General features: G+C 39.9%; 1 protein-coding gene across 4 annotated transcripts in view; it reads left to right on the top strand.

The window, feature by feature from the left end:
• Nucleotides 1–23,901, top strand: part of rps6ka1 (ribosomal protein S6 kinase a, polypeptide 1) — a 46,368-nt gene that overhangs the window by 8,387 nt on the left and 14,080 nt on the right. The window contains exon 1 of one of the 4 annotated variants that reach the window (XM_039603284.1): nucleotides 2,491–2,659. The exons of 1 other annotated variant lie outside the window; for it this stretch is intronic. In XM_039603284.1, coding sequence (XP_039459218.1) covers nucleotides 2,621–2,659 — 39 coding nt within the window. In that variant the 5' untranslated portion in view covers nucleotides 2,491–2,620. Of the gene's footprint in view, nucleotides 1–2,490; nucleotides 2,660–13,143; nucleotides 13,231–23,389; nucleotides 23,519–23,901 lie in introns of those variants that run through there. 2 more of the 4 variants (XM_031758210.2, XM_031758211.2) reach the window with 2 other exon arrangements.

Raw genomic sequence — 23,901 nt, 5'->3', positions numbered from 1 at the left:
GTGCGTCGATTTATTCATTTAGCAGTTGCACTGACAGCCCTGAGAGGGTATTAGCTGGCTCAAGTTTGATGTGTTGAATATTCCCTGAGTGAGGCTGATTGAGCAGCAGTCTGGCTAATGGGTATAGTGATGAGTCTGGTTCACTAGAATAGAAAGGCCACGTAGTGTTACACATAGTGCACATCTTGATCTGGCCCGCATACATGCCAACATGTCATACAGGGACAAACGCACATCAGCTCGCACATACAGAAACTCGGTGAAAAACCACTGCGTCAGCCCTTTGTGCCTCCTGGTTGGCCTCTGCCCCGTATTGTCCGGCTCTGAAATATGATCCCGCTTCCCCCTGCACTCTTACTGTTCAGTCATGTAGCAGAGGACAAGGAAATGTTTGTTCTTGCGTAGCTAGCCTCTTTTTTGTGGCCTCACTCTCAAGGGGAAGAGCCTCTAAAGAGCGTGTCGTCTTTTCTTTCAGTGCAGAACAATGTGCTGTGACTGTGGAAGAGCTGAGTAAGAAAGGTTTTCTCTTTAGGAGTCCATGCACATATGCCACACTGGGCAAGGCAATTAACGTCTGAGGACAAGAATTTAAAAGAACAAAGGATTGTTCTTTTATCGATGAATTTTACTGCTACGTGAACAAGGATTGGGGATTTTTTTTGTGTGTGTGTTTATGAATACATTTAAATGGCAAATCTATGCAAATTTACCCCCCCAAAAATCATCTTTGTGCTCTAACCACTCTGTTCTGCTCCTGTGAACTACATGAGGACAGATTTGTCAAACCATTTTGTCAACTGATTTTTCATTTTATCTCCAACTTCCTTTAAATAATTAACTTGGAAATGATCATGCACACTGTGGATATTATCTTTGTACCTCACTGAACTTGTAATAATAGCAACCCAGACACCAAAAATGAAACCAGATTTGTCATGTCATAGCACATCTGGCCACATGAAGTCATTATTGGAAATTGTACCAATCCAGCATATTAGATTTCACATCCCTAATCATATAATGTCAATATGAGTCTCCAAAAAGTGGCTGATATTCAATTATGACTCAGTCCTGGTAAGCACTGTGATAATTTACATTACATGTTATGCTAATTAACCAGTGCATTCCAGTAATCTGATCAATTATGTAATCTCTTTAATTAGGCTGCTGGATTTTTCTCTCCTCTGACTCTGCAGCAGTGCTATCTTGTGGTTCTTACACACCATGATAGATGATCATGGGTTTTTGGTAATATGCTGAGAATAATGGACCACTATATTAGGAACTCAACCTGCACTCGCTCTTACCTAGGATGCCCAGCCGATACCTATTTGTCTCCTTGATGCCTTGAGCTGTCTTTGATGCTTCAGACATGGTTACATGTCTCATCCTCCTGGTGGCATAGTGAATTCGGGTCCTTGTCGAGCTCCTGATTGCCTTAGATAAGTGTTCATCTAAAGCTGGCGTAGTGCCTTCTGGATCTCTGGTTATTGTTAGTGTTCTCATTGTAGTTTTTCTAACTTGGTGGAGTATTTAGGAGATGGGTTTGTTAGCCCCATGTAGGGTTGGGCAGTATAGCCTCAAAATTATATCACGATATCTCATGATGTAGGGAAAAAAACAGCTTCTGAATGCAGCAGCATTTGCAAGTGTAAGGACGTAAAATACATTTTCCATCCTTTTCTCTAATGAGCTACTGTCAGCTGTCAGTGCTGACATACTACTTAATTAAAATGTTAATCTATTGGGGGCCAGAACAAGGGGCCAGAAATAGTGACCCAAGAGGAGTCAAATGTGAGTACAAAAGTATTTTAATTAAAAGTATAAACTGCTTAACACTGGAGTTCAACAATAACTAAATTAACTTGACCTTGTAGCTCGACAGGAACCTTAACAATGTTGTCCGATAATAAAACTGAAAAATATTTTTTTTTTTACCTAATTTAATATTTTCTTTATCTTGGGCTTTGGGGCTTGAGCTTTTTGTATCCACACAAGTAATTTCCATCCATGTTTGCTCTTCCTGTCATATGGAGTGTAACCAGCTGGTGCAGCTAGCGATGCCTGGCTGAGTCATTTGTGTACATTTAGGTTACACATCACAAGCTGCTAGTATCTCATCCTCCGTCAAGTATAAACAGGCTACGGTGTTCATTTTTTATCATTATTATTTTTCTTTTGAAACAAATGGGGGTTTTTTTCCCACGTTAGGTTTGTATTTCTTAGTAAACTCTGCTTTGTTGGAGCTTGTTGAAGTAGCTCTTTAAGTACTAATCATCATCAGAGGCACTCTTGCTCTCAGACGTGCCTGGGCTTGTCTTACTGTTACCCTTACTTGAGAATTGGTATATAGCGTTAGTATAGCAATGATATCGCTGTTTGCCTGCCGTGGTTGACCCTACCAGGGCTAAATCTCCACCAGTACGGCTTCCAGAATTCAAAGACTTTCCTCAAGCCTACCCACCATAACATGGTAACAGCACATGGCCAGGAACTAAAGATGAAGAGGCTAAAATGGCTTGGCTGTGTTTTATGGATTCAGAGAATTTCAAATGCTGTCTTGAGAAGGGGCAGTGTTGGAAAGTGAAAGAGGCCGAAGACCATCTGGTGAAGGATATAGATGGCAGAGTTGGAGGAGATTGGATTTTCACAAGGTGAAGTAAGTGCTCAAGCCCAAAACGGTTTCAAGTGGAGAAAAAATATTGCAGCCATATGCCCCACCAGGGATAACCTGATCTACTCCAGCATATTAGGAAGACTTGGAAAGCTTTTCCAGTTTCATGAATGATAGGATTGGGAAAATATTAGGAATGCTGTTTTATGTGATCATTTAGGTGATCATTTGACTAAAGGTTTTATTGCAGTCAACAAAGCTAAAAATGTAATTAGTATGTAAATAATGAATCACACCGTGAAATGCTAGATGTTGGTGGGGTTGAAGGTAGACCTCATACCCAGACTGTTGTAGCACCGCGCAGGCAGAGCAGTTGTAACCAGGCGCTACAGCGATCAATACTGAGCTGCTCTTTTAATGCTGGGAATCTGATAATGGTGGCTGTTATCTACTCTAGCCATGGGAGTTACCTGGCTCCAGCAGACCTAATAGAGGAATGGATGGTGTGAGAGAGGCAGGGTTTAGAGGCAACAACTGAGAAAGAGAGAGCACAGTGTTGGGAAAGAGAGCACCTGTCCTTGTCGTTCAATGATGTTAAAACCTAAAACAGGCTTTAAACAATAACGTGATGGTCCTCAGCATTAAGCCGTGAGTGTTTGGGTCTGGGGGTGGTGAGCTCAACTCAGTCCTCTCTCTAATGAGCGATCTGCTCTCTCCTTTGTCTCGTTGTGTAAAAGCTGAGCGACATATGATTCTTGCCTAGTAGAGCTTCCCAAGCTATTTTTGGACCTATTAAACTAATAGTAATGATGATCAATATCTGTCTCTCTTGTTGAAGTGAGATGAAACTCATTTCTTCTTCACACTGACACAGATAATCAGTTTCTTTATTTACAAGTGGAATGCTATTAAGTAGATTGAATTAATCCTGGAGGCCATAAGATGATTAATAATAGTTAATGAGAGCAAAGAAAATTGCGACGCACTTTTGTTCAACCATCAGTCTACAGTGTACCAGCGTAATGATATCAAGGAGAAAAGAAAGGAACGCAGCAAATCCTCATATCTGAGATTCCAAAGAGAAATAATATTTTGCTACCTAATTGACATAAACGATACATTATCTCAATTGCTACATTAGGGGAAAACAACTCTTATGAATAATGAATAGATTATTTAGCCTATAATATCAGCACTGGCCTTCTCTGTTTCATTACTTTCAGTCAAAGCAGTAGAAGATATTTCTTGTCTTATTGCATATGCTTTAGACCAGCTAAAACTAAGAATTCCAATACTTTGATGCGACATTAGAATGGCAGTTAAAAAGACAGCCTTTGTATTGGTGTGATGATATCAGACAGCTGTGGACAGTCACCTGAGAAAGGAGGGTACTTAGTCCTGTCGTCGCAAGGGGATGATCTTACCCAGCAATTTGGTGCCTGGCAGGGTGCCAGGCTTTCAGTGATCTGCTACCACAGAAGTGATGCATTTGGCCTATTTCTAGCAACAGATCACATCAACTCCATTGCCCTTGAGGATGCCATTGAGGAAGATTTGTTCGAAGAGCTGAAACAATGAATAAGACAATAACAACCTCAAACAGAGAAATTGAAAAAGGCATCACATACTGTGCCGTGAGTGATGAGAGGTCTGCCACAGGGCTGTCAAAAGAAGATGAAAACTAATTAGCCTGCTGGGCACACAATAGGTCACCAAATCCATTTCAAGGAAAAAACCAACCATGCTCTGTTTCCACCTTCTCCAGTGTGATATTTTGTTTTCTAGAAGTGTAAGGAAAGTAACAAGAATCTCCCGTTTTTAACGGCGTTCCTCTATTAGAGAAGCTGATTTACTTGCTGTGTGTGTGTGTGTCCGCTTAACCCTCCTAAGCTCATAACTGTTTTATCGGGGATTTGTGGGTGTGCTTTGATTGATAGGAGCCTGAAATTGTCAGCAAACAACCCACAGACTGCCATTAGATTTGGACTCCGATGTTGGGAAATCGTGATTGGTGCTGGGCATCATGATCTTTTCACAAACTTTATCTCAACTCTGCCGGCTTCAAACTAGTGACACAAAAAGGCCGTACTGCTTAATATTTTTCCAAATCAAACAACTTCAATTACAGGGGAAGCTTTTGGGGATATGCTGAAATACTTTAACAGTGACCTGTCATTAAAATATATTTATATGTATATTTAAAAAACCTTTTTTAGGTTTTATATTTTATTACCACGACAATAAATCACTCTGACCTCAAGAAGTTGTTATTCTCCACGAGTGTAACCCAAAGCAAATGACAGCCAGCCCAGCTGAGTGACAAGTGGATAACTCATAATTTTCTGCATTCTTCTAAATGGAGGACATGTTCTGAGATAGTTATTACAGCCACAGAATTTTTAATTATAACCAAAATCACAGTGGGAGTGACCTGGGGGGGTAAAAGATGAAAGGAAACTACTTCAAGGACGGAAAAAAATGTTACTGCCTGCAGCAAGGTGGGATGTCAGTGTCTTGTTGACATTTTGGGTCAGCGTGATTGAAGTGCAACAAAGGAGTGGCGTCGTCACACCTTAGTCGAAATTTGACTTGTAATTAAACTCGTGGGCATGACATTTAAATGTGCACATCTGAGGAATGCACTGTGTGGTTTTCTGTTTTCTGACATTCAAAATGAGCTGTTTGAAGATGTTTCCCGGGTGTTTTATTGAAACAGTCATGCGTGGGCAAATGCAGAGTAACATTCACTATATGGTCAGGTGTGTGTCTGTGTGTGCACTTTTTTTGTCTGACTTCCACTTCAGTATGAACTCCCACCTACCAAGCCCGAGGGCAGCAAAGCAGTAAAAGGTATTGCTTTTTCCATTGGTGTCAGTGACACTTTTTGTTGTCCCTAATGTAGGTAATGACTTTTTACTGCAGCTAGGCGCTGAGCGAGTGGTATTTGTGCTTCAGTGGCCGAGGGACAAGAGGACGTAGCGGAGCGCAAGCGGGAGCGAGGGAGATGTCAAGAGCGTGAGAAGAGAGGGAACGGAGGGAGGAGAAAACCGCATAGGACTGCAGAAGTGGAGTGCAGAGAGGAGAGGAAAGAGGGGAGGAAACAGGAGGCAGCTCCTGCATAGCTCTTCTTCCAGTCAGTCAGCTGTGGTTCCAGACACAGTCATAGTTCTGAGCTTTGCAACTAAAGAAAGACTCAGCGTGCAGTAAACTCAAAAGGAATCAGTGGCAGTAACTCGGCATATCAAACACACTCTCCGGGTCTTTTGGGAAATAAATGCACACACACTCAGACATCTCCTTGTTGCAGTGTGCATTGGTGCATTGCGATCCAGTGTACCTGCGGCTAATTTGCCCTTTGTTGGATAACCACAAGCGTGCACATGCAATGCTTCTTTGCTAATATAATTATTTGTGTCTTAATAAGATGGACATCATGTAGCAATGGTGTTAAAATGTGTTCAAGACTGATTAAATATTTACCAGTGAGAGTGTGTAGGCAGGGATTGCAGCTTACATGATTTGTATTTTGACCTCTGGGCTACTGTAGAGCTCAGCTGGGCTGGCGAGTCAGGAAATGGAAAGATGACTGATGGCTGCGTAGCCTTGTGGCATGTGTTTGTATAACTGTGAGACTCTGTTTGCACATGCATGTTGTAGGCATGGCAACTGCTCTCCCCATTTTTTTTTTTTTTTTTGCAAAGCTGACCTTGGACTTGATTTACGTGGCTCTGCCTGTCCCCCCGCATCGAAACACACCAAGCTCACCTCAACAATTCCTACACAATAAGTATAACAGATTTACTGCCGTATTTTAATTAACAATGAAATACTACAGGCAGTCAGACTGGTGAAGACTTAACCAAGATCCCAGAACTGCAGTGTATATGAACTGCATTGCACTGTGCTTGGATTTATGTAAGGGTAAAACATGTGCAAATCCCTGCCTCTTTGTTGTAGATGAATAGTTGTTGTTGCTACTGTCAGTCACATTAATTAAGACAATAGAAGATTCTTGTGGTAGTTGGAGCCATATATAAGCTTGGGTGCAGGGAAAAAAAGAGAGGAAGTGGGAAGGGAAGGAAACATAATGGGAGACAAAAAAAGAGGATGGAGAGACTAAACTATACCACTCTTTCCTTTTACAGCAAAGAAGGGAGTTCATTTTGTAGTGTGGCACTTAGAACTACAGAAAGGTTCAATTCTTTAAAATCTCACCAACACTTGTTCGTTATGGGTGGGAGAAATAGATTGAATGGGTTCAGCTGGTTCACTAAAAGTAAGAGCATATGTTGCAGTGTAGGATAAAACGAAACAAAAATGATAAGAACTATGGAATAGACTGCAGTAAGACCGTCATGACCACTTCCTCTTTATGCTAAATATGAAGCTATTATCAGCTCAAGTTAGCATAAAGATTATAAACAAGTAAACCACAATTGTTCGTTTTACTGTTTGATATTGAGATGTAAGGGTTTAATTAGCAAGCTGCTGCAGAGCCAGGCTGAATGCTGATTACCGTTTTTAGCCTCTAAGCTAAGATAAGATGAGATAAGCTATAATAAGCTAACCAGTTGTAAGCTAAAGCTTCATATTTCTGTGTTCTTTGAAAGTCTCAACACAAAAAGAGACTGGGCATATTTCGCAAATGCAAAACTGCTTTCACTTTAAGTGAAAAGTTTTCATATAGAGTTTCTCTTCTTGACTTCTTATTTATACTCTTTTATGGGGGACATTTTTAGTAGCCATGCCGTTCCTTTGAGGGCTTTCAGTCTGGAAAATTCACTTGACTCTCATCAGAGGGTGCAAATACAAAGGAGAAAGAAAAGGTAACAGCATTCCTTTTCTTAGTTGCTTGTCTGTTTCTATCTTGCTACTTTAGATGTCTCCCTTTCTCCTGGGATGGCATCCCTGCAGGGGCTGTCTGCATTATATTCTCTCATTGAGATGCATGCTATCTTTTTAAACTGCTCTACTTCCTTTGGGATTTGGTGACTGGGATTTATGTTAAGAAAAAAACAAAAAAAACACACATGGCCATGTGGTGTTTTGCAGAAGAGGTCTCAATTTTACCCCAGGCTCCTATTGGATTTTATTTTCACATCTGAATGCTGTGTTGCATTTCTGTTAAACTCCATGTAGTGCTAGATAGTGGAAAATTGCAACATGGAGCACATGTCAGTTTCCTTGTGTTAATTAATAACACAACCCTGTCTTCATAAAACTCTGCAACCATCTGTTCCATGTGTTCTTGTTTGCCAACTGATAATAAAGGCAAACAATTATTTGCAGATACAGCAGACCTCTCATCCTGCATTTGAAAATGTCTGATTTTTGAGCTCCTTATTTCTTTTTCCAACTCTGTGTTGTTAGCATGTCTTGTCTCGTCCCCTGTTACCCTTTTTACCTTGAGAAAGAGCAGTGCTTTATTCAGCTGTCCAATAAGAATGCAGAATTTTGACTTGCATAAGTCTGCTAAAAAAAAAAAAAAAAAAAAGGGGAAAAAGCCATGATGGTTTGTTATTTTTCTTGGCCTTTCCAGGTTTGGAACATAAACGCCATGAAATATGTAAGAAACACCATAAATACTTAATAAAATGGGCAATTAGGACAGCAGATGGCTACTGAGCTGTACCTCCAGCTAGAACCTGTGTTTGCTGTGTTAAATTTTTCAGAGCTCGAAATGCGCATCACAAAGAGATCGAAAAAACCTTTAATTTAGTGCTTTTCTATATGGGCAAAGTTTGACATTTCTTAGAAAACTTGAGCACCATCTTGCAGAGCGCATGAAATTTTGCCAGAGGAGCAATGCATTATACCGGCATCTGCTTGGCTATGATCCCCAGTGAGCAGAGGCCTGTATTAACAAGGTTTGGACAAGCCTTGGAGCTGCGCAGAACTAAACACTTCACATTCCACTGCAGGGTTTGAAGGAGGGGTTATTAACAGGGAAGTGTGGGTGGGTTGGGAGGGGGACTGGGACTGATTATATCACACTCTGCTTCGGGACGTAGCCTGAAATGCACACCTGATGCTTTAGTGTGGCTCTGTAGGTAAATTTGCGACACTTTAGTCCTGAAATCAGATGAACTTTACTGATATTTGCTTTTAAATCAACTATGTACTCTCATCTTCCTATTGCCAAATAAACCCTAAAATGTTGCAGCTTTCTGGATTTATTCCTTTCTGTTGAACTGTAAATCTACTTTGTGGGTATTTGTGCAAATGTGGGGTGTTAAGATGCGCATTTTCCAAAATTTGTGTTTCATCTGAAGGATGCGACAACGGAAAGAATAAAAATTGTCCAGGTTTACATTTTATTTGGAGAAACTGTTGATGGCAGCATTGTGACTCAGGCTCAGAGGTAACGTTGGTTCCCATCACAAATGTTGCTCAGGCACACACTATATGTACACACACACACACACACACACACACACACACACACACACACACACACACACACACACACACACACACACACACACACACACACTTAACAACCAGGGCTGTGTGTGCATATTTGGTTTGCATGTTTATAGCACTGTTTTGCTGACAGCTCTGTCATTACATCATTCAGTAGTTCGAGAGCACTGTCACACTTTGTGATAGGACATCTAGGTGGAAGCCTTCAGCCATGCACACACTCATACACATGCATTGATATAGCACAGGCACCGACACTGTGCTGTTTGTCTGCTTCTAGTGGAATATTTTATTCTTTTTGTTTGTTTCCGTTGGACTGCTCATCCTTTTCTTGTTTCTTGATGCCAGATTGTTTCCCGTTCATACGTGACTCACAGAGTTAACAGGCCTCTTGAGTGATTATTAGCTGACAGAACTTATTGCTCTTTCCAGTCCTGCTCTGCTTCACTTTATTTTATTTCCTTGAAATTATAATTTTTTACTCATCATATCTCCTCCCGCCTACACCAACAGTACAACATAGCACACCACCACTTAAACTGACTAGAATAAAGCACTCTCTGGGTGGGAAGCTCGCTTCCTTGACTCTCCTCTATCGAGATTTTTGCCTCCATACCCTAGCCATCTTAATTGCTTTCACTTCCAGCTTCTGCTACACCACTACTGATGATGTGCGACGTAGCAAAAACAGAATTGAAACATGGGATTGAAGTCAACAGACGGCCTCTGTAGATGGATCGTCTCTGGGGCCAGCTTTTCAAGTCAGGATACAATACTTCAATCTAAATACATAATCTCTACATCACTGTATGTAAAAAGCATGTGTAGAAACGTATATAAATATAACTAGCAGTTGAGAAGTGGTAGCACATAATTTGGGATTTTTAAAAAATATATATTTATATTTGTGTTTTATATGTGCAAGACCAAAATTAGAGGGAAAGGCCCAAATTTCTGTAAAATAAGCTAAGGCTTCTTGTCTTTACTGTACGCACACTGACTGTGTGTACCACCGTTTACCTGAGGCCCATTCAGCAAAACTCTCATATTATGTTAATTAGCCATGTGGTTGTTGCTTAGCTAATCCTTGTGAAGCTGTGGTGAATCAAGCATGGCTGAATCATGCTGATGTGGTAAAAGCTGTAATGTGTAACTGAATAGTGAACTGGAAATGCATATTATTAATAATGATGATGATGATGATGATGATAATAATACTACATCTGTCTCCTTTTTCAGTCAGTTAAAAATTAAATTAATGGGTATATAAGAAAAAGATTATTTTACTTAATAATCTTCAAATTGTAAACACTGCTGGTTTAGTAGTTGAACATGATTGGTGAGGATGGTGTCAGTATAAGATGTCCTGTCTTATACTGACAAGTATGAAATAGATGCTGAAATAAACAAAACTTCTACAGTATATGTTAAACATTAGTATCATTAGTGTACAGAGACTAATCTCCAGACTCTTTATTAGCTACGCCTTTCCAGTACCAGGTTGGATGCTCTTTTGCCTTCAGAATTGCTGTAATTTTTTGTGGCATGGATTCAACAAACTGGTTGAAACATCGCATCACACCACCACATAATTGCTGCAGATTTACCAGCTGCACATCCATGATGCGAGTCTCCTGTTCCATCACATCAGAAAAGTGCAATTTCATGTTCAAAAACCCACTTTGAGATGATTTGAGCTTTGTGGCATGGCATGTTATCCTGCTAGAAGCAGTCATCAAAATATGTATATGCTATAGTCATAAAGGTCATATACCATTGATAAAGGGCAATGTAGATTCATGGATTGAGACTCATCGTATTAGCAATATATTTAAAATCTTCTCCAAATTTTAGTGACTTCTTGCAATTTGTAGCCTCAGTTTCCTGTCCTGTCTGTCACCTGGTGTGCTCTTTAGCTGCTATAGCACATTTGCTTCAAGGTTCAACGTATTTTTCATTCAGCAATGCTCTTTTGCTAGGCATGGCTGAGTTACTGTTGCCTTCCTGTCAAGGTATTTTTACCCAGAGAACTTTACTCAGACCTACCCATCTGGCACCAACAACCAAAGTTACATAAATCACCTTTCGTTCCCCGTCTTGATGCTCAGTTTGAACAGCATGTGTCTTTTTTGTGTGTCTCTTCTTTTTTGTGTGTCTCTTCTTTTTTGTGTGTCTCTTCTTTTTTAGGCTTTTTAAAGCTTTTTATTTGGATTTCACCATAATTAGCTGTTGGTGAATAACAAGTGAAACAGCCAAATATTTGGGTGACATCAAAAGAATAAGCCATTAAGCTTACATTAGAGCAGTAGGAACTAGTCACATGAAGCACATAAAAATTAGATGAAGCCTCTTTTTTTTTTTTTTGTCATGTTTTGTTATTGTTGGCGATATGGTAGTTATGCATGGGCTATTGTGCTTTAAAAACACCATTTGATTTCCTTCAGTGTCGCTTGAACCTGTAGGTGTGAGGTCATCTCATGTAAATTAATAACGTAAAGTGCACTTGAGGAAATATATTCCAAAACTCCCATCAGTTTAATGTTATTTGGTTGTTTTTATTTTTTTATTTATTTTACCAGAAGGGGTTAAAATGCTGGACTTTGACTTTAATTTATGGTAGCTCTTTTAAAGGGCTTTTCGGCCAGAGACTGCATTGAGATGGAGGCATCACATACTGTGCTCCTTTCTGTTCCTGCTTTTAGCGACAAAATCAGCACACTCCCAAAAGATTTATGCATCCTGTCACCCTGCTTTGCCAAGGTCCTCAAATAAAACGAACCAGCCAGCATTTTCTAACTCGCTTTGAATATCCATAACTGAATATGATGAGGCTCGATAGGCTTCTGAATGGATGCAGAAGTCCCATTCAGTTTACCTTGTCGCATTGTTGTGACCTTTCGCAAAAGATTTGTTTGTTTGTAAGACGCTGAATGCTAACACTTCTTTTCTTTTTTTTCCTTTTTCTTTTTTCAGGCCAGCGTGTGATTGCTTTGTGTGTATTTGCATAAATGTGACAATAGGCCTGTGAATTTCTTTGCATACTTTCTATAACTTAGTTATTCTTTACTCATTCATTGTAACAACGCTTAGGTTGACCTGCTGTCCTTTCTGCTCTCACAGGACTCAGTGTGAATGAATGGAAACAATATTTCATTATGTTGTTGTTTCTCATCTATTCTTCTTTTTCATTTGGCTTATTTCTAGGTGTTTAATTACCTTGGTGATATGATTTCATGTCATCTGTTGTGTCACTGTAGAGTCGGTATAAAAATGCTGGCATAAAGTTGCACAGTAACGATGATACTCGTCAATAAACATCTTATTGATACTATAGAAATACTCTATACATAAATGACAACATCAGTATTATCAGCACATGATTTTTCAATTTTATCATTTTATTTCTGCAGTGGAAGTCACGAACACATGACTTCCATATCTTGCAACACCATTTTTCATATTCCATTTCATGCGTGATTATGATATGAGATTTCCGTCCTAATTGAACATTCATTTTAGACACAGCTGAAAGATAAAGGCGCAGCAGATAGATGAAACACCACAATACAGAAGCTTCAGTTAGTGTTGCTCAACTGTAAAGCGGCTCTGCCTAGACTCTGAAGTACGAAATACTGCAATTGCATAAAGGGGAAAGCTAAAAACCGAAGATTCAAATAATAAATTGGGTCTTTGAGGAGGGGAGTTTTGTGTGAGCGCTGGGATAGACTCGATGCGAAGACATTAAGATATATATGATGAGATATTTTCATGCGACGGCAATCGAGTAAGACGTCAAAATAAATATGCTGCAACAGTTTCTGTAATTATATCAACCTAATGTTACTCAGTTGCTGAAAAGCTCTAATCAACCTTTTCCGAACCATGAAATTAAGTCAACTTTATGCTGAAGAACCACTTCAGCTCGGGAAACCTCTTTAAAGGCGGTCGATATGATTGCTATTTTGTAGACGAGCGGAGCCGATGGCTCTGGCTGAGGTTCCGCAATTGTCTGTACTTCACAAGTAAGCCACATCCTGAAAGTTGATGTCAAAGTCTGAGACAAGACTTTAAGCAGTTGTTGTTCCTGTGTGTTAATAGAAAGTAGCTCGGGCCTATGAGAGGCACAACAAGTGACCTTTACGAGAAAAGAGGGGTTGAAAAGCCTGGATTATGGAATGGAAATTAAAGGATTAGTAAGTGAGCTGCATCTTGATTCTTTATTTTTGAAGTATTTAGTTCTGATTTATTCTTTAACTGTGTGTACACACAAATTATTTGATTAATTAAAATTAGTTGTGTTTTTTGGGGTTTTTTTCCCCTTTCTTGAAGAACACCCTTCAAGAAAGCAACTTCCTACTACTTTCATATACTATGTATAATATATAATTATGCATGCTATTGCTGGTATATTTAAGATAGGCGACCACAGACGTGCAATAAATTGCCGCAGTGTGCTGCAGATTCACTGTGGTCATGCGTGCAGGCAGCAGGCACACTGATTGCTCACTTTAAAACAGAAGGTACAGTGTTGCATGGTTTGGTGTCTTTATCTAAAGTGCATTGCTTCTCTGGAAGTTAATTACAGCTCCTCCTTCAAGCATCTGTTCTGCAGTCGATCCCATTAAACTGCGTGAAAAAGCTCTCTAAGTGGTTGGGAATAATGTAGCTCGAATTATGATTTGTCATTGTCCAGAAAGGAAACGCACATGTTTCCTTCTTGTTTTTTCCAGAAAACAATTGTGTAAAAACCTTCTTATCACAAAGACTTGATCTTATCAGGCTGCCCTTGTGGGTGTTGGCCTGGAAATGTCGACTTTCTTTTCTTTCCCGTGCTCTCAATCTGTTTGATTTTCCCTGTTTCCTATTTGTCTCTCCACCTCGTCACATCGCACATAGAAATGCGATTGTAGGTGTCATTTTCAGAGGCAACAAAGTCTGGCTTATTTGATTATTTCACCAGCAGGCTGACGTTGAACAACCAGACCTGTCAATTGCCTTCATTGCTAGTTTCGTCAGGCGATTTGAAAAGTCACTGTGACGATAACAAGTGGAAACAGCCTCTGGATTCTGTTAAAGTGGGCTCTGCTGTTCTAACGACGCTCTGGATGATATAAGGAAGGGAACCCTGATGACGCACACACACACGTGTGCGCATGGACAAACGCACACAGCCCTGCTAAATGAGAAAAGCACTGAGGCTTGAAGATGCCCTCCTTCATTCTCTCTCTTACTCTGCCCTTCATCATTTACCTGGTACATTCCAGTACATCATCCCCTTCCTCTCTTCCTCATCCCTGTCTTCCATCACTACTTCTCTGCACTCCTTAGCAAAGTGTAATTCATCATCATGCCTTGTAGTTCAGATAAAGGCCGACCCTAATGATTTGTTAAGCATTTGTCCTTGACTCATCTCCGTTTAATCCGACTTACTTTACGAAGTTTCTCAGTCTAACTTCTTCTCTATGAAGTTGGTTGTTTTCAAGGCTGTTTTTTTTTTTTTTTTTTTTTTTTTTTTTTTTAAGTGACTATGTCTAGAAGTCCTTTCTGTGACTATGAATCCTTTTTTTTTTTTTTCTTTCTCTCTCTTCTTGAACAAGGTCATCCAAAGTCTTACAGAAAGGATGTTTGGCATTGATGAGCCCGATTGAATAGGTTCAGGTAAACTTATAGCTTTCCGTGAGTGGTAAGAGCGACGTCTGGCTCATCTGTTATGCATAAACTACTCTTGGTGTTCCTTTTTTCATGGCAAGTTAGTCAGTTAACAAGATTCTTTAATGGAAAATCGACTTCATTACGCAAGATGGACTTTGTGTGCAAGGCTGTGTCTCAGCACAGTCTTCAGGTACAATAAAAAATGATCTATTAGCAAGGCTTATCCACACACAGGCCCACGCAGACAAAAGTAAACACGCAAAAACACACCATCATTCACGTCTTATCAAGTCCCAGTCATGCAGTTGTTTATGCAGCAGGTTAATTGAGCCTCTCCAGAAGGTTTTAATACAAATTAAAATGCCCCTCTATTCTTTGTAGTAGCTAACAGACGCTGTTATGATTGCATGTGCAGACCCAAGCGGGAGGTGTGGTTTGTGTGTGTGTGTACGTGTGTGTTTGTGTCAACCGGGTATCCTCTTATCTGAGTTTGTCATCAGCAGTAACAGATGTAGATTGCAGTTTCAGTTTAGGTGCGTTAGAGATCTGATGAGCATATAAACAGACACACACACACAAACAGAGACACTAGGAGATGTCATATGCAGTCCAATTACCCAGCCTGCCTCTGTTTTAAAAGGGGGCTCTAAATCTTTGGATTTTGTCATACACATGGTAATCTCTGTTACCCTCTCCCTCTTCTTGATTTGCAACTATATAGCTGATCTGATTGCTCGGTTTTCATAGGATAGTGTTACACAAAAGTGTTCAAGGTCCAATTTTGCCAAGAAAAAGAAGCCGTGAAAAACAGCTAAATGTTTTTGGAAGTTCAGCATATGTTACCTGAAAATTAATATTAAATATATATTAGAGGCCTCTGTCTGCCTAATGCCACAAAAAAGTTGTTTATGTACATGCATTGCAGCCTTGAACTTTTGTAGGCATTACCCGATGGAGGTGCAGGTGAGAAACCAAATGTGCGTTGCAGTCACATTAGGCATTAAACAGTAATTTGACCTGTATGATTCCAGGTGCAAGTCCACGTGATGTCTGATTGTGCCCATGAGGAAATAATCTATTCGACCAGTGAATTCATATCGAATGATTAGGCATTCTGTGCCTAAGTGAGAACGCGACCAACCTGGTGAACCACATGTCTAATGTGCAAAAATGGCTTAAAGTGCACTACTAACTTTGCAATCAATTTGAGAAGTGTAAATGTAGTGATTCATCAAAATCACTTGTTATTTTTTATGGAATTTATACTTATCTTTTGGCAACGTTATGTATGTGTTTTACTGGCACATTGTGTTACCTAATGCAAGTTTTTTTTTTTTTTATGATAAAGGATTAACTGATCATTTAAAAAAATGCAAGCCTGTTCTAAACTGTAAGGATGTGACAATTAGGCATCTAGATCTTTACAGTAGAACAATAGTTGGATAAGGGCTGGATTTCCTCAAAAGAGGGAGAAAAATCACATTTGATGTGTAGAGATGAGGAAGGGGCGATGAGATATTTTCAAAGGTAAGCACTGCTCAGAAAGAGATACTTGATTAAAATGGAAATCTACCTAAACTTTTAACGCCTTACATCCAATTTAGAGTTTAAAGTGTTTTTAGATGTGCATCTAATCTATATAGGTTGTCTTGCTGAAGTTGTGTTTTTTCTATATTGTGAAACCTCTTGAAAAGCAGTGTACCAATTTTGTTATTGGTTATTAAAAATTGCATGAAAATAAAGGCAGTCTTGGTGAGTTTAGTGCATGCTACACTGGTTAGTTTTCATTATTGTCGAGAAGTAATGCGACATGTTGGAATGAGCAGACTGTGGTGTTCATGGTCAACACACACACACACACACACACACACACACACACACACACACACACACACACACACACACACACACACACACACACACACACACACACACACACACACACACACAATGAAGAGAATAGACACCCCACATTTCCTCAGCTGGCTTCATTAAATGGTAGAGCAGGATCGTGCTGGTATGTGAAGAGTGTAGTACACTGTTTTTTGGCAGTTTCCCTCATGAAATCACATCTATTTCTTTAAACAAGGCATCCATCCATCTTTTCTGGTCCTTTTATCCAATTCAGGTTTGCGGGGGGATGGGGCTAGAGCCTATCCCAGTTATCATGGGACAAGAGGTGGGGTACACCCTGGACAGGTCACAAATATGATGCAGTTAACAATGGATTTTAGAAAAAACTTCCTTTTTCTATGGAGAGTATAAGCTTCTGTATATCTACAAGCATATTCTGCTAAAATCTTAAATGATTTCTGAATTAATTCATTCATCATGAACTGTTATTTAAAACATTTCTAATTATTTTTAGTGACGTATTAGATGTGCTTTCTTTCAAAAACAATGTCGTTTCTAACTTTTTGGTAGTGTAGGTCAAAGCTGAATCAGAATTTCCATTTCCTTATCTTTCAACTTGTTTCTCCCTCTTCAACAATCTTGCCTGACCTGAAAGGTTATCATGTATTGTTGCTGTTTCCCTCCCTGTTGATCTATACGAATGACAAAACAGATTTGGGGGGGGGGGGTTGTCTCAACTTGAAGCAGATGCCCCTCAGAAGCTTGAGCCATCCATCTATTCACTTCATCCCCTCTGCCATCCATTCATGTCTGCTATTGGCCTAGTCGTCATGGTTACTGTGCCCTCGGCGTCACTAAGCCGCGATTGTGACTTGTGCTGCCAGGAGGAGAATGATAATGCATATAAACACAAGATCAGACTCACACAAACGTATACTTTCATAAATTGTAATGGGTGTGCTCATTGGGATTTTCATTCATATACCAGTTGGGCTTTAAATGCACACACAGAGAGAAAGGGACAGTCTGTTTCTCTCTTTCTATCACATTCAGACATGGTCATGGTAATGATTACCCAGGGATGCTCTGACAGAAAGTCAGCTCCATTAATCATCCAGTCTGTGTGTGCACTCTGATAAGTCTGTGTGTTCTGAAAGGTCTCTGATATTAGAGTCTCAAGCTACATAACCTTTAAAGGCCATCATCATATATTACCTCCAAAATAAACATAGTATAATCCATTTCATGCTGCATGGGTGATAAGTAGAAGACATTTCTGGCATCAGATTCCAAACTGAAGTAGAGTGTGAACAGAAGTGCTCCATTTGTGAAGATGGAGGCTGGCAAGTGTTACCTGGAAGCACCATCTAAAAAAATGTTTCCTATGTGAATGGCCTTGCCTCTGAAACTACCTCTTGTCTTGCAAAGAGGATGCTGGGAGACGGAGACAGCAAAAACGCAGTTGCCATAGTTTCACACTTCTGCCTCTGAGGGTCGATTAAGGAAAACGTTCCGACCATTTCCACTCATCCTTTATAGTTCTCATTAATATGGATGCTGATTGTGTCGTCTCCATGCTCTGCCCTTTTGCTCCTCTCTCTCTATCAAGTTAACAAAAAACTATCCTTTTTTCTGTCAGTTTATCTTTTCAAGTTAAAGTCTTGTATTGGTGTCCCTCTGTTCCTGCATTCAATACCTACAATACAAAAAAAAAGGTTATATGCATTTGCTAGTATTTTATGTCTGTATGTGAATTTTGGGGGTTTATTTGGCATTTAGTTGAGCGGATTTCTAAAGGGGAAAAACCTGGGAGAAAAAGAGAGTAAGCAGGAAGAGCACATTGAGTAACACTTGAAGTTGCTATTTTAGATGTTGTGGAAATGTTTGTGTGTTGACACACAAATTATAGATGAGTGACAAAAGTACTCTTTATTTTTTACATATATATGCAACCGGCTCTAGAGTGCTACACATTTCCACCGCAGCCATGCAGCTTAGCTTTAACATCGATGACCTCATTGTGTATATTCACTCTTCCGTCTCTCATTTATCCTTCTATCCCGCCCCTTTGTTCTCTCTAAATCATTTCTGCCATTTCTTTTCATTCTTTTCTTAATGTATTTATTGACCAAAGCTCCCACTGTGGATATTACACAAGGCCATTTTAACCCGATGTCAACTGGCCCATTGAACTGCCAATCATCTTACGGCTATCCATGCTGCTGCTATAAATATTACAGATGCCATGACAGGATTTCCTGTAGTATCTGTGCTAATCCTATACTCCTGCTGGGCCATTTCCTCTGGCCTCAACATTCCACTTGTTCATGTGATTAGTTTTTTAAAAAGTCTATACAATGCTTCTCCTTTTTTTACACATTTGCTGTTCTATTGTTACAAAAACTGCATCCGTACAGGAAGCAACATGGCGACCTAAAACCACAAAAAGGGAAAGACATTCAGCGACTTCATTTGAGCTGAATTGATGATGAGCAATTGAAGAGACTACCAGTGAGATTGCAGGATACTATTGACTGACCTATAACCTGGTAGTAAATACGTTATAGGGTTACTTAGGCAACTGGAGGCTGGAATGTCCACAAGAGACTGATCGTCAGCTTGATAAGCAAATCGCCTTCAGTGTGGATGCAAATTTAATGATGCCATGATGTGTAGTGTACTCTGAATTTGGTTCCTAATTACAAATCTCTCTCGAGTAAATAAACAAATAAATACATAACTTAAATAAGTGCCTAATTTTGGTAAACTTTCCCTTTGTAGTAGGCTTCCTGGGCTGCGCTATGATTTTCTTGTGTTTTTAGCATGCACTGGATCTTGTCCACTTTATCAAAACTGCAACCCTTCAACTTCCTTTATGTGGACAGACTAACACTCGGGGACGATTCGCAGTGCAAAATCCAGTGGATTCCAGAAAAACAGATTCTTCTGGTAGCACTAATGACCTGATCTGCTGCCTTTAGGACTGAACACTTCTGCCTCTTTAACTAAGATCTGCTCTTTAGGCTCTAGAGACCTAACTCTCATCACTAATGATGATGCTGTGAAAATTTGATTAGTTTGCAGAAATTAATGTTCAGTCATGCAAAGTTTAAGACGCGTGCAAGTGGTCAGAATGGGCAGGACTTCACAGGGTCGCTATTTGTTTTTGTTTTTTTTAATTATTATTATCACTTTTATGAATGGAGTTGCAGAATGTCATTGCACTGTGTAAAAGTGTAAAAAGACAGTAACAATTTTCCAACTCCACAGTTAGGGTCATCGCTAATTAACCATCGCAGCTGTGCATTGCAAATAAACTTATCCTTACATGCATGCTTTCAAAATTGGTTTAAAGATTTTTTTTTTAAACTTCCTCAGAAAGCTTGGCTCAGCTAACACATAAGTAGTGTCCCTGCAGTTAGTTACAGTCAGTAAAGCAGTGCCTTCACTTGTCCGTCCTAGCTGTCACTTAATCCTCCTGATGTGGCTCCGTCACATAATCCTTCTCCTGTTTCTGTGTTTACAATGTGCGTCTCTAAAACATAATGTTAAAGCTTTGAATAGCAACATGATGAGATCTGAATAGTTGTGTAATGTGCACTTCAGAGTATGAATTCAGTGTCAACTTCTAGGCAGTTACTTACCTAAAAACCTAATGTATTTTGGATGTGGAAACAGATGGCTCAGTCTGCTAAGGGATGGATATTAACCCCGGAAGTCCCCTTCACCAGCAAAACAAATGTCAAAGCATGAAACATGTTGTGAAACACCCGATGGCTTTGTCATGCGTTCTTTTTTTTCTTTTCTTTTTTTTTTAAAGCAAGAAGAGGTCTTATGCAGCACAGATTTACTTATTTATTCTTTTTAAAGTGACAATTTTAATTAAGAATAAGTTATCCTTCTAAGATTGTTTCCCCTACCGATTTTCCCAGTGCGGGACTGTGGATGAAGGCTTGATCCTCCACCTTTCTGCTGGACAAAGGCAGAGATATTCATGTTAAGTGTTGAGGGTTTAAGGCTATTTACCTTATGTTGTCAATAAGCCTTTGGGTTCAACCAAGGAGACTAAACCAATCTTTTCTCCAGTGGTATCCTGTGGTGGTAGTGCCTGCCCCAGGCTCAGCTAGTATTAAAGCATCACGATGGGATGACTAAGGATTTGACTGGAGCCAGGTGAACGTCCATTTTCCAACCTTCCTTCACCCTCTTCCCTTTTTTGTACCAGCCTGTCAGTCTCGGCTGTTAGCAGGTGTTGGTGGAGGTCATAGAGAACAAATGGGACATGGGAGAGGACAAAATGAAGGAGAGCAGACGGAGAGGCTTAAAAATGTGAAAAGAAGGTGTGCTGAAGGAACAGCCTGTCCATCAAAGGTGTTAAATTGAAAGGAACTAGTTGAATGATTTCCCTGCCCTCCAAAATATAGTCCCGTTCTTTGGTGCCCACCTTCAGATATTAAAGAGGAGAAGGAAGATACTTTGGCTGATTTAAAAACAGAGAGCCACTTTCTAGCCCGAGTTCATGATGTGATTGTCGGATACAAAACTCTTTTAGACCTCCTGCATTGAAATCCCGCATGAGTGCATATGCATAGTTACACTGTAGAGCTCTGAATATCTCACTTTAAACAGTGTTTATGCATTTCTTCTTTCTCAAAACATGCCAGGCTATTGAACATCTGTAATTTTCGTGCAAAACAGTTGACAAACAGAAAACCACTTTTAAAAGTGGTTAATAATTCATTTATTAATGATATGTAATTCTCTTCAAGGCTATGGGCATGAAAACCAGTAATTGGTATAAAACAGTTGGGATTTGATGAAAAGGGAGCCATCGTCATCGTTTCGTATCATTTATCATTTTCAACACAAAAGTGCTGCTTAGCACTTAGGCAAGAGCCCTTTTATGGAAAAATGTGGAAGGAAAAATGAGTTTTGTGTAATCATTTGTGAAACCCAATATATCTGTTTGCAAGTCATGGGAAGTTGCTTATGAGGGTTAAAATTCGGGTCCAGATGAAAGTCAGAACAGACAGTATGTGTCGCACTTAAGGGGCGTTTTAAGTGGTCATGATTTTAGATTGTGGCTTGAATTCTGATGGTTTAAGTCTTCCTCCTTAAATAAGCAATAAATGATGAAGCGAGAGCAAAAAATGTCTTCTCATTAATGACCCATAGAGGGTTGTACACTAAGATTTGAACTGAATGATTAGTTAATCATGTGCAAGTGATGGGAATATTTGCCAATATTACTAAGACATGAGTTTTAAATGAAACTAGTTCTACATTCACATACATATTACTCAGCTTTAAGTACCAGTGTTTGACAATTTTTAGACATTTTATACATTAAAAGTTGATTTAATCTCAATCATAACTGATTATGCAGCTGCAGATTTAAATGAGGGTGCAACATTTCAGTATAGGGACTTTTATTAGACATTAATAAAAGTAGCAGTTCCTGCTTATAATAACCTTAAAGCATTTTTATTAGAAATGCCTAAAAATATGATCCATGCTGCCTACAGTCTCTTTTTGTCTTCTTATATAATCTCAGAATCTTTCGTCATTGTGAGGGTACCGCTGCAGTGTGTTTTTTACTCCTCTGAGTGCGTTTGCTCTTGCAGGCAAAGTCTAGTGTGGGTATTTGTTTTTACAGATGAATGTTTAGACTGCTCTGTCTCCCTCTCTGGACCTTCCCGCTTTCACTCGTCATCCTCTGTCCGAGCAGTCGGAGCTGTCTTGCAGTTGAAAACGTACAGGTGCTTGCGCTTCATTTTCCAGGAAGGAGGAGAAGCTACAGTGCAAGACACAAACACTAAGAGAGCAACAGCCTAAATTAACTCCTTCTTCCAGGCTCAAGCACCATTTGACCAGTGACTTCTCTTTTCCTCTTGTCTCTTCCTCTTGTCTTATTTTTTGTAATGATTCTCTCCTCTGAACTTTGCCATCATTTCGAGCTTTGGTGCGTTGCTTTGATGCAAGACGTGACTGTTGTAGGGTTTAAACTGGTGTGACCTCTGCTGCTGTGAATGGACAGTGTTTGGACAGCACTCCAGCCTATCACCTCCCACATGTTTCCTTTCTGTCCCACTTTGTCTCCCTTACTGTAATTGGTGTCAGAGCCAACACTGGGATTTGGATGAGGCATGAGCTAACAATGTGAGCATGCCCTTACTTGGCTAAAGCTCCTTCTTATGACATCCTTCTTTGGAACACCTACCAGTGGACCGACTGCAGACCTGCACTGGCCCCTTGTGTTAATGAAAGGGCATTACACCATATCTGTCTCTCACAGTCGATGCATCTGTTCTCTAGCAGTCTGAAAAGGTTATCAAATGTTGCATAAGCGGACTCAGAGAAGCATTTGTGTTAGCTCGTTTAAGCTTTGATTCAACCAAAGATTATCATGACTGTAGGATTCTCTTATTGTTAAACTTTTACTCTGCCCTTTTTCAGGCTTTGTTGGACTGTTAGTCAGATGAGGTGTCAACGGAAATTGAAAACCTTGCATGATTGCTATCTTGAATCTCAAACTGAAGCAAAAGCATGAAGTCGGTTTCCCCACTTTTTGCCTAAAATGACACAGAAGATTCAAGTTCTTCTCATTGTCTCCATAAACCTGTCCTTGTAGCTGTTGTATAGACTTGTGATTCATTTTCCCATTGAGAAAGAGCTATTGCCTGCTTGAGTTGAGCCTTTTCCTTCTATGCTGTCCACAGCTAATCGGTCCCCTGCTCGTATGCATTTTTTTATAACTTCACTTCCCATTTTGCTTAGCATACAGGAAGGTTGTATCTGTTGCGGTATTGCATACAGAGTTGTTGGCTAACTGACACAAGCTGACACAGAAGCAAGTGTCTAAGTGTGACTGTCACAGAGGTTCACTGACACCCAGTGACAGCATCAGTGACATGGAAGTATCTGGACACAGACATGTGGAGGTTCTTATTCCGCACCAAAAACCGCATGCCAGAGGCAAGTAGATGCTTTTATTTCATGTGTGCATGTTATAAACCTCCGCTTGTTGTGAAGTGGGCAGCTGCGTGTGAGTGTGGTTGGGTGAAGAATGTGCTGGGGACTTGCCGAAAGCTTTAGGGAGTGCTTGGCGTGTGTGTGCGCGCGTGCGTGCGAGTGTGTTGTGTGATATTTTGGGAGGGGATGAAGGGGTTTCCTCTGTGAGGGTGGATGTGAGAGTTTGCATCTTCCCAGCTGTGAAATGACAGGAAACAAAGGAGGATGTGAATGGAGGATCTTCCACCTCCTCCACCCTCAAAAATCGTAAAAAATGTTATTTTTAATGCTGCTTCACGGAAGATCCTGCCTTTTCACTCAACCGGTGTTGCAAATTTAAAAGGTAG

Source organism: Oreochromis aureus, linkage group 19 (genome assembly GCF_013358895.1).
Source record: "Oreochromis aureus strain Israel breed Guangdong linkage group 19, ZZ_aureus, whole genome shotgun sequence".
In the NCBI taxonomy this organism is placed as follows: Eukaryota; Metazoa; Chordata; class Actinopteri; order Cichliformes; family Cichlidae; genus Oreochromis; species Oreochromis aureus.
This window is presented reverse-complemented; position numbering and strand designations above follow the sequence as displayed.